The sequence below is a fragment of the Arabidopsis thaliana genome, chromosome 4 (assembly GCF_000001735.4).
Source record: "Arabidopsis thaliana chromosome 4, partial sequence".
NCBI classification, from domain to species: Eukaryota; Viridiplantae; Streptophyta; class Magnoliopsida; order Brassicales; family Brassicaceae; genus Arabidopsis; species Arabidopsis thaliana.
The window spans coordinates 5,691,716-5,703,127 of NC_003075.7; the positions used below are offsets into that span (position 1 = coordinate 5,691,716).

At 35.9% G+C, this 11,412-nt stretch overlaps 1 protein-coding gene, 2 long non-coding RNA genes and 1 pseudogene across 4 annotated transcripts; 1 reads left to right on the plus strand and 3 right to left on the minus strand.

Moving 5' to 3' along the window:
- Nucleotides 1-922: 922 nt before the first annotated feature.
- On the minus strand, nt 923-5,279 carry AT4G08890 (annotated as a pseudogene; the record flags this gene model as incomplete). The annotated part of the gene is made up of 1 exon: nt 923-5,279.
- A 901-nt stretch (nt 5,280-6,180) lies between these two features.
- On the plus strand, nt 6,181-6,900 carry AT4G08895 (inorganic phosphate transporter family protein; the record flags this gene model as incomplete). The annotated part of the gene is made up of 4 exons (NM_148303.1): nt 6,181-6,246; nt 6,324-6,438; nt 6,534-6,751; nt 6,832-6,900. 4 exons carry the CDS (start codon nt 6,181-6,183, stop codon nt 6,898-6,900), a joined length of 468 nt encoding a protein of 155 aa, NP_680669.1.
- A 626-nt stretch (nt 6,901-7,526) lies between these two features.
- AT4G05655 lies at nt 7,527-7,877 on the minus strand. The gene is made up of 2 exons (NR_141886.1): nt 7,730-7,877; nt 7,527-7,603 (listed from the first exon to the last, which is right to left on the minus strand). It is a non-coding gene; the product is annotated as an other RNA (long non-coding RNA).
- A 1,127-nt stretch (nt 7,878-9,004) lies between these two features.
- Nucleotides 9,005-9,563, minus strand: AT4G05660. The gene has a single exon (NR_141887.1). It is a non-coding gene; the product is annotated as an other RNA (long non-coding RNA).
- Between the last annotated feature and the right edge of the window lie 1,849 nt (nt 9,564-11,412).

Genomic DNA, 11,412 nt, shown 5'->3' on the forward strand with positions numbered 1-11,412 from the left:
TACCTCCCCGTCAGCCAGACTCCCATAGAGACGCTAAGGAACTTAGTCTACAGTTGTGACATCAACACCCTTGCAATCGATGAATTCATGACGTTGTGACATCAACACCCTTGAAAAGTTCTGGGAAATGACACCCACCCTTGAAGCTGGCCACGCGGTTGCAGAGATGGTGATGTATCACATCAGCCAGCTTCACACTGAAAATGCTGGCCGCTGGGAAAGGTCTTGGAGGTTTGTCCACCCGCCGAGTTGCGTAGGGCAATGCACGTTCCATCATGGCTGCAGGGTTTGTTTTTTCTACTGGTACGCCAGGGAGATTGCTATATTCTACTAAAAGCAAAGCTGCTAAGGTCTAAGCTACTCTACTCGGCTCTACTCTCAAGTCTTTTGGTATGACGGATGCACACATATTTTGCAACACATGTGTATGTTTCGTTGAAAAAATTATGTTTTTTGAATCGTTCCAGTTTATTTATCTTATGAATTTCCCTTTATATAAACTGCCTGTCCTTTTTACATTTCTGGCTTTTGAATGAATTACCACTTTAAGTATTACTAGATGTCTTCGTGTACGTACACTATATAGTACATTAAACTTGGGTTATCGTACATTGGGAAATTGCGTACACAACATAAGTATAAATCTAATAGTTTTTGATGTTGAAGGCACCAAAACTAATATACGTACACGATAGCGTACACCAGAAACTATACGTACATTGCGAGAGGATTTGAACAATAAAACAAGGCACGTACATAAAACAACAAATTAGATTAACATTTAAACGGAAACAGGAAACAACAACGACTGAAATGTAGTTTGGTTCTTATGGAAACAACAACAACAACTGGGAAAGAAAACTTAATTGAAATGTAGTCTTATATTATATTAAAACAGAGAATAATGGTTCATTCCCTCTAGCTAAAAAAACACCATCGCGATATCCGCAACTTCTGGTCTGTCCGGATTGGCAACCACCTTTGAAATAGCACCATGGCTCTCAAGCTTCGGGTTAGACAGTTCGGTTAAACGCCAAAAGCTAAGTGCGACAACAAAATTTCCCTTACCCAAACTCTGAAAGTAACCATCCAAGTACTCCGCCTGTTGATTGCGGGCTTCGCACTCCAAGACTTCATTGCTACGTTAGAAATAAGGACAGTTAGCGTTTAGAGTGACATTGTAAATAAAACAAATGAAAAGAACACTTACTATCTATCTTTTATCTTGAAACTCAGTTTGAGACCGTAATAGTCTATAGTCAATCCGCCAACATCAACCAACGCTCCAACGACATCTAGATGATGGAGAAACAAAGATAATAAACAAAAGTTTTCAAAAATGTAATAAATGAAGCATCGGAGTTATTCCTCCTCACCGACTAAAACGTTCTTGTAAGCAGATTTCTCCAAAATGTAGTCGAAGGGAGTGAAATCGAAATCTGGAACTGGTGGTGATCTCGGTGGGGCCTGAACGACGATGGTCCGATCCATAAACAGTATGCCGTATTCATGCTTTGTTGCTCTGACTGAGTCAGTTGACTTACGGACCAAGAAAGAGGTGATCGTCTTCCACTCATTTTCAACGAATCGGTCTCCGTAAAACGGAGCAAGGCGACGATCAACGGTGGCCTCAATACGGTTATTCTTTACATACAGAACATGATAGTAGACAGTTTAATATACAAGTTAAGCGAATGAACGAGAAAAACACATAATGATTCGACGGAAATTACCGCGTAATCTGCCAGGATAAGGCCGAGTTCGAAGACGTTTGGCGATATAACCTTCTTGAAGACTCTCACGACAAAGACATAAATTCGCCACCCAGTGATCAGAGGAGACAATTCTGAGACCATATGAAACCCCTCCATCTCACGGATAGCAAGAACAAGCGAATCGAAAGACAAAAAAAAATTTTGTGAATGATATAACTGTCGGCACAAGAAATGGGTTTAGAATGAGGATTGTGGATAAAATTAAGGAAGGGAGGAGACTTAAATAGAGGAAATCTGGAACGGCTACAGTTATTAATGCGGTTCCAACTACACTTGATTCAAATTTTTGGTAATAGCCTGGTAACCGTCATATAGGGTAATTATAACGTTGATTTGACAATAAACAGCAACAGTTACGTCATTTCCATTAAATACCAACACAACCACAATATACCCAACCATGTCTCCAACTCCGTTCATTTAAGAGGGGGAATAAGTTAGATTTTCAAAAAACTTATTTCAAATTACTCAAAATATTGAGCAACCACCTCTATGTACCCTTATTACATGAACTTTAACACGTACACAGACAAAAACGTACATAGTTATACGAACGTAGAGTTTAAACGTACGTACACAACGTACATAGTTACAGGTGGATTATATATAAACTTACGTACACCGAGAAAACACAGAAGCGTACACTATATTGGCCGGCTCAGAAACTTGTCACCAGAACTAGATTGGATTTTTGCACGTCTTCTTGTTATGACCTGCTTGTCGACAGCGTGAGCACTGATTTGGTAAAAGTCTTTTCTGTCTCTTTTTCTGAAGTGAAGTACACAGGAAGTTAAAAATCTCTGCATGGTAATACTCAAAATACAAGTAGATGAATGAACGATGTTAGTACATACCCGGTTTTCACCTCTAGATGGGATCCTTTTGGACAGTGGTCTTCCTGGTGGCCGTCTACTGTATGGAGGAATGAGTATCAAATCCACTATATGTTGTGGGATGACAACATCTTTCGGATCCGCGATAGGTAGGATTGGTTCTTGGAAAGAATCAGAAAACGTTTGAAGGCCATACCACCATCCGACACAAGACTTCGGATCAATTCCATGCTCGATTGCAGCTGCTAGAGCGTGTTCACATGGGATTCTTAGCTTGGTGTACCTAAGACACGTACACGTACACTGGTCCAGAACGACATGAAAATGCTCACCGGATTTACTTGTCACTTGATAGCTCCACGGTCCAAACATCTTCACAGCGTATTTACCTGACGCAGGCAACTCTTGTAGAAATCTCTCATCAACCTCAGGTGTCACAGAAGATTTGCACCAAGCAACTTTCTTCCTCCTCGATGCGAACCATCGCATTAGGACATCCCGAATGAACTCGATCATGTAAACAATCGGATAAGTTTTTGCTTTTGTTAACACATGATTCATGGACTCAGAGTTGTTGCTAGACATGATATTGTAGTGTTTTCCTCTACAGTGAACTCTTGTCCAATGCTCAAATCCTATGTCCTCTAGGTATTTTGCGCATTTAGCACTCTTTTCCCTTAACAGTCCAAAATATTTCTCGAAATCCCTAACCCTATAAGCTTTGGCAGCGCTAAAAAATAAAGCAGACACACCAAACTTACCATAATAGGTGGAGAGGTTTCGCTCAAGGTGAACAGCACATGCTCCATGATGCGCTCTCGGGTAAACAACACTTAGGCCTTTGTATATAGATGAATGTCTGTCCGAGACAATCCTTAAATCGTCACTGTCTGGAACAATCTCAGCTAACTTTTCAAAAACCATGTCCAAGAAGCATCGGTCTCACCATCAACAACACCAAAAGCTATTGGGAATATTTGGAAGTTCCCATCTTGGGCACATGCAATAAGGAGACATCCTTTGTAAGGTCCGACTAGTTGCGTTCCATCTACCACAATTACCTTCCTCATATATATCAGACCTTTGATAGAAGCGCCAAGAGAGACAAAGACATACTTGAAGCGCTGCTTACCATCATCTTCTGGTGTATAGTGTAGGTGTGTTATTGTACCCGGATTAGCTAATTGGAGAAGATACAGATAGGTCGGCAAAAACCTGTAATTTGCTATCTCATCCCCCCTTACATTTTCCACTGCAACCTCTTTTGCTCTCCAAGCGGTAGAATATGAAATCCGCACATTCAGATCATTTAGGAGCAGCTGTGGTAAATCGACAGCTTGCGGCCCACCCTGCGTAGAACTGTATCTGCTCCTCACAACTTCTCCGAGGAGCTTATAATTAGCATGTTTATTGTAGTTCTTCCGAGAGTCGATGTTACACGTATGTGTCGTAGCATACGAAGTGATTTTGAAACTTTCTGAATCCTTCACGATGCGAGCAGTCAAATGCCATGGACAAGTCTCATCAACGCACACCATCTTCAATGTTTTAGGACATGACTTAGGTTGCTTGAAGCAAAAGCATTGCTTTATCGCTTGAAGATACATTGTTTGTTGCAGGACTTTTCTATTCTTAAAAACACTTCCAACAAACAAAGTTTCGCCTGTTGTGCTGATTTCAACCTGTGTCTCATCAGCTCGAAAATTGAGTAAGTCATCAAACACAGGAGCAGCATCGTTACCGAGATTCGCCAACTCGCCACCATGTAACTTAGGAAATTCATTATACACTTGGTAAGCCTCAGCTGCGGTAACTACCCCATTATCATTCAGTGTCCCAGTTGAGGAAGCTCCAATACCGTCGATCACTTCATCCCCGGTGACTTCGTCTATACAAATAAGATTGGAATCCCTTTGCCCTTCGCAGCGTGTACCGTAACCCAATGGAGAAATTGTTTCTTCGCCAGGTACACTAAGACCAGTGTACGTACACGTTTCCAAGAGACGACTGAATTCCCCTGTATCTCCGCCATGTACACTAACACCCGTGTACGTACACGTTTCCAATAAACGACTGAATTCCCTAGATGTTGAGCAGTCTGTTGAGTGAGGCTGACGTCTTCCTCAAGATTTCCTTGTACATATTCTTCTACTATTACATCGTTCCACTTGTTGTAATCGTATTCTTCGCCAATACCTTCACTACCGTCTGTGGTAGGATACAGGGTACTTCCCCCAATAGATCCATCCACACAAAGATAATCATCACACCCATCATCATCTTCGTTGCCCTCCTCCACTTCATCCTCTTCTGTTGTATCGTCTTCAACATCGGCTTGCTCCTCTGCATCCTCATTATTTTCATCAACATTTGTAGCACTATCAAACACACGGTCACTTTCAGAAACTTCACCATGAGACCTAGAGACAGTATTCCCGAACGCCTTCACTGTATTATTGAAAGAGACGAACAAGTTGAGAGAAAGATACCCACCACGAACCAAAAAAAACGTTTCGAGACCCATCTGACTGTCAATGTATACAGGAGGGCGTTTAGTATCTATCAGCACTGACATTTCTCCCGGCATCCAGTAGCTAATTATGGGATTGATCTCGGTGGACTTCAAACTGAAAGCCTCTCGGAGTGTACGGACAAAGTCCGTGTACGTCATGGTTTCCTAAACGCGTACACAACGACCAAAGATGCCTTCCTCAGGTTCAAATTTCCATTCTCCTTCTTTGCATTTCCACTCACCGACCATAGTAAATACGGGAATATCCATAACCCACCTGCATCATAAATTCAGGAGACACACATTAAATGCAACTGAAAAATACTATACATATAAAAAACAAATGGAATATCGATACTACACATTTATAAACCTAAATACCAATTATCATTTGACTATTTTAAACAAACAAATATAGATTTTGCAAATTTTCTGATAAAAAAATGGAGTTCGAACACAATCAAGACCCTAATATGACATAACAAAAAACTTCTTAAAAGAACTTCATTACTTACACGAGCAATGCTTATTTTGGCTCCAAACTTGGTACAAAAACAAGATCAACACTTCTTCAGCAGCAATGTACGTTCTCAATAATTCTTTGTTCCTGGGTTCATCTTCTTTATCTCAACAATTTTTTTATTAATTATTATCAATAATTTTTTTAATATTATTTGATGTAATGATGATTTTGCATTAATTGTTACAATAGTCACATCTAAACTTTTTGAGGGCATTAAATGTTGATGTCACTTCGGAATAATGGAAATAATCTCACTTGTAACGGAACCGAATCGCGTCAACGTGAAACAAAAAATCTTCAACTGAACCGGAACAGTATACGTAACTAAACCTGCTAAACTAAACCGTACATTTCAACAGTTACTAAGAGAGAAGCGCAAGGGCAGAAGCGTCATTTTGCAGGCGAAAAGACAAATGGTGAAAACCACATTTGACTTTGACAATCCATGAAAATAAAACATGGTCAATGGGTGTGGCCTGCAATTTACCCATATGAATAAGGTACTCAACGTAGACATTGAAGCCTCTTCCGCAAAACATGACCAAGCTAGGGTTTCCAAAGACGAGATTGGCTTGTTCTCCAAGAAATTCCTTTGTCGTCACGGTCTTAACCTATTCGGAACAGCTACCACATGGTTCCTCCTCGACATCGTTTTCTACAGCCAAAACTAGTTCCAGAAGGATAGCTTCACCACCTTTGGATGGTTACCTTCGGCTAAAACCATGAACGCACTCCAGGAGCTCTTCATGATCGTCAGGGCTCAAACCATAATCGCTTGTTGCAGTACAGTTCCTGGTTACATTGCCACTATAGTTTAATCGACAGACTGGGACGTTACTGGATTCAGATCATTGGATTCGGCATGATGACTGTTTTCATGTTGGTTTTAGCCGTACCGTACCACCATTGGACTTTACCAGCTAACCGGATTGGTTTTGTGATTTTCTACTCTTTCACCTTTTTCTTTTCCAATTTTGGACCTAATGCAACTACGTTCATTGTCCCGGCTGAGATTTTTCCGGCGAGGATTAGGTCGACTTGTCACGGTATCTCCGCGGCGTCAGGTAAAGCCGGTGCAATGGTCGGTTCTTTCGGGTTTGCTGCTTTGGTTAAGGCTTTAGGTATGAGTAAGACGTTATACATTTTGCTGGCTTGCTGATCACGAAATTTGCAATTCTGGAGCCTAAGGGGATATCGCTTGAGGAGCTTACCGGAGAAACTAAACCGGAGAGAGTTAAGGAGAAGATTGGTGTTTAGATTTTTATTTTCGTTTTTGTTTTGCTTCATTCTCGCCTTTTGTTAGGATTTGTCAGATTTTTAGATCTTTCACTCTTTTAGATAATATTAGGTCTTGAACCCACGCTACGTGTGGGTTTATTAATATTTGTTAAAATTAAAAATAGAACAGTTAAATTATAAAATTGAAAACACATGTCAAAGAGTATTTTACAGTTTAATTTGACGCTTGGTACAAAACTAATATGACATGCTTTGATTTTGAGCATGGGATAATTACGGGCTTTATATCAGATTCTCAAAACTTCCTTGTATTCAAAAAACAAAAACAAAAACAACACAAATTACATTTTCTTCACAAACTTCCTCTAAATCCCACTTTGACTCTCTTGGATCTGTTTTAGTCTTCCGCTAATGAACTCAGGTTAGAGCTGTTTTTATCTTACTTCTCGCTACTTGAGCACTCACTGATTTATTTTCGGTCTCTAACCCATTGCAACAAACTTGGTTGGTTTAGAGCTTTAACCACATGAATATGAATTTCTTAGGTTTTGGATCCAAAGTTTGAGTTTTTTATTTTATTTTCTATGGTGTCTAAAATCAAATTTGATATAAAAAATCATAAATCAATTTTGTTTTCTCATATTCAATTAGCAGCCAATACATACATTTTCGTATTTCTCTTCACATTCATCGTTTTCGTACTCTTGTATTCCTTCTCGTCATCTTAATTGTCAAATATTTATGACTATTGTCATCGTTAGTTTCTTCCTCTTCCATACATTCTACTTTCTTCTATGTAAAATTTTAGTTAAAAACAGAGAAACAAAATTAAATTTACTAACCTTACCTAATCATATAGCTCCATAAGCCTTTGAATTGATTATCCGAAACAACATCATTCGTTTGATCTTCTAATTTGAAATTCGATGTCTTTCTACCAGAACTTAGTTCCACGTCACCATAATACTTCTCACCATTCCACCTCAAGACAATAATACCAGAAACTTCGATATCAAATTTGAGCTACATATAAACCAAATATTGTCGAGGTCATGTGAAAACTGTTTTCTCACCTTTATTTTTTCTTATCATATAATCCAAGTTTGTCTTATTGTGTCATAATCAAACCTCTTCTCGCTCACAACAATGACCCTCTCCCTTTATCTATCTTTTGATTATCGCGCGTCTATCCGTGTTTCTCTCGTTTCCTTTATTTTTTACATGAAAAGCAACTATTGTTGTTATCTAGATTACGATGTCAATTGTTTATAATTCAAAAAAAATTCTCATCAATTAAATTTATCGCCTTTCTTACGTTTAACCAATTGCCGTTTTTGATTGAAATGTTACCAATTAGATGAGTAAGTTGTTTCGTTGAAACAACACTCAAATATCCATGCATCAATTCGAGAGTTTCCTTCCACACACACACCTACGTTCATACTTCATACATCAAAAATCATTAGGTTACTAATGTAAACTAAAAAAGCTGTTTAGAAAATTAAATGCAATGTAGATAGTTATGAAGTATGAACTGATACAATAACTTGCTAGTATTTATAACAAAATAATAAGTGCTGGAAGATTTAGGATTTCTTGTTTTTTAAAGATATCTAAAACAATTGAAAAAAATTGTATTTTTAAACATTTCCTAGTCATTATCATAACAATTTTTTGTCAACTTAACTTTATGTTATGTGATAATATATCAAAAATATAGTTATGGTAGTTAACATTTTAATTTATGTAAACATGCTTAAAATGATAGCATTAACCTCAATTTTAGTTATTATTGCCAAAAGAAAAAAAATCACCTTGCATCTACATATGTTATCTTTCTTGTTTCCATATGTTTTTTTTTTGTGTGAAAGATATCTAATATTTATAGGAACATATTTCTTTGTTATGTTGCTTTCACAGTTATATTGTTACCCGGCTACTCTTAACAAAACTGATCATATTTAATTTTTATTTTTTTTTGTAATTCTTTTTATCCATCAATTTTCCGTAAAAGATATTTCGTTGATGCTTTGTGTCACTGACCTATTGCTCCCAATTTTGTTATTCAATACCGTGATAGATACACAATCATTGTGAATTTGTGATTACTCTTCACAACCACGAAGGAGAAGAGAGGAGAAAAATATGATACATACCAAAATAATAAGCATATACAAAAATACTTCATATATCAAAAAACTCGCAAAACGATAAGACATTAATCACCTTAGATATGCTTGTTCTCTAAATCTGTTACGTAAGAGATTAAATTCAAACTAAACGATAAGACATTCCCAATTTTCTTTTACTCTTCTTCTTTCTTCTCTAATTCTTTTCCCATATCTCTTCCTCTCCACCTCTGTCTATCACTTCATCGATGGAAGTGAAACAAACAACGGCAACGTTGACTCGTTGAGTCCTTGACATAGTGATCAAAACAGTGGCGATGAAACCGAATATGGCTTGAGTGCACGATGGATATGACACGTTGACGGAGGATTCACTTCTCTCTCGAAGCTATCATGGCTATGGATTTCCATCACGTATGCAACGCATACAACCTAAAACGTAACGATGACTTAATATTTTACGTCAGTCATCACTACCACCATCATCGCCAGCATAATCACACTTTCGACGACAAACACAAATCTATCACTTCTATTATGGAGGAAATAACCAACTTTTTGCAATGACGGTGATTTTGTTTTTCATCCTCCAGTCCTTTAGAATTGGGTTAAATAGCATATTTATAAGAGATTGTTACCGAAAATTACGAAACCGACTTCCTTATATTTATAGCAGTTTGTAACATAGCTAGGTATTAAGATTTTACATATGACCGCATATTCTAACCGGGCTAAATTTCCTTTTCCAAAAAAAGAATAATTAATTTTGTTACCTATTCTCGCCATGATTTTTCTTTTAAGTTTATGGTAGATATCAATTTTTGTTTTTCTTTTTGTTAAGTTATTTTGAGAATTTATGCTAAATATTGATGTGGACCAATAATATCATGTTTTTAAAATCCTATGTGGACACCTTTAAAACCAAATAACCTCAACTTTTATATAGTATAGATTGTTGCTGGGTGAGTTTTTTCCTAAAATGTGACAGTTTAGTCGCACCAACCGTTGAAGGTAGTTCCAGTGGTGCAAATAAGGAAACAACTATAAATGGTTTTTTACAAATATCTGATTTCAGTAGTAGAAGACTATTGTTAGTTGTTACCTCGACTATTATTCTCCTTCAACTTTTTTGGTCATTTCAATAGCTTTACCTTTTTACTTTAATATTCTATTTTGTGTTTTCTGTGAATATGATTTTAGTTTTCAAGGATTCCCTTATTTTTCGCCGGCTTTTGTATTTCAAAACTGCATTTTAAGTGGGTGATTGGTTCGTCTGTAGCTGTAAAAATTTTGCGGTAGGTGTGATGACTTTAGCTTTAGGTTTTATTGTTGTAGAAATTAGGCTGTAAATTTTATTAATATAATATTATTACTTAAATAAATTGATTGTAGAAATAAAATTTTGGTTGTATGTATTTTTAAACAAGAAAATATTATTGGTAAATTGTACTTATATGTTATATTATATTATTTACAAATATCAATTTAATATATATATTAAAAAACAATGTGAGTTATATATATGTCCTAAAGTAGATATTTACCTACTATTTATATTCATAAAACTAAATTTAATATATATATATATATATGAAAACTATAAAAAAAAATTTTAAATGAAAAATAAAGTGAAAAGAAATGAAAAAGATATCGACCTTTTAAAGACCACTTTAAAAAAACTTGATTTAGGCTGTAAGAAAAAATAGGAAAGCTACGACATAAAATAGAAACTCTATAAATTAATACTCGATAAATTAATAAACACGATATATTAATAAATTTTGCCGGTCCCAAGTCGGGACAATGTAAAAATTAACCAAAATCGATAAGATAATAAGATAATAAATTTTTTGAAATCCCTATGTAAAGTTATAGTCCCACTAATATTATAAATTAATAATCATAAATCTTAAGTATATATTTTAAGACTAATTTTTATATGAATTTTTTGTTCAAGCTACAATTACAATTCGTTTTAAAATACAACTAGTATGATATCTGTTGTAGTCACATAACTATTTGCGTATTTGATCCGTTATAGTTGATTTTGTAAAATCTTTTATTTGAGAAAGCATTGCTAAGAATTGTGTAAAGAGAAATTGGATTAAGCTTCATGTTTACGTTTACGTTCACGTTCACGTTAATATTGTAGATATACATACACAATATCTTGCCAAAAAATAAATTAAAGAAGTCAAAGAAAAATAAAAACCTAACATAATTATATATGCAAACAACAAAGCATATAGATAATTAAATTAATAAACATTTTCAAAAGAATATAGTATTGTATTTTACACAAACATTTCTATAAATTAATATTTATTAACTTATACGATAAATTAATATTTATTAACTTATACGATAAATTAATAAATATTAATTTATAAGATAAATTAAT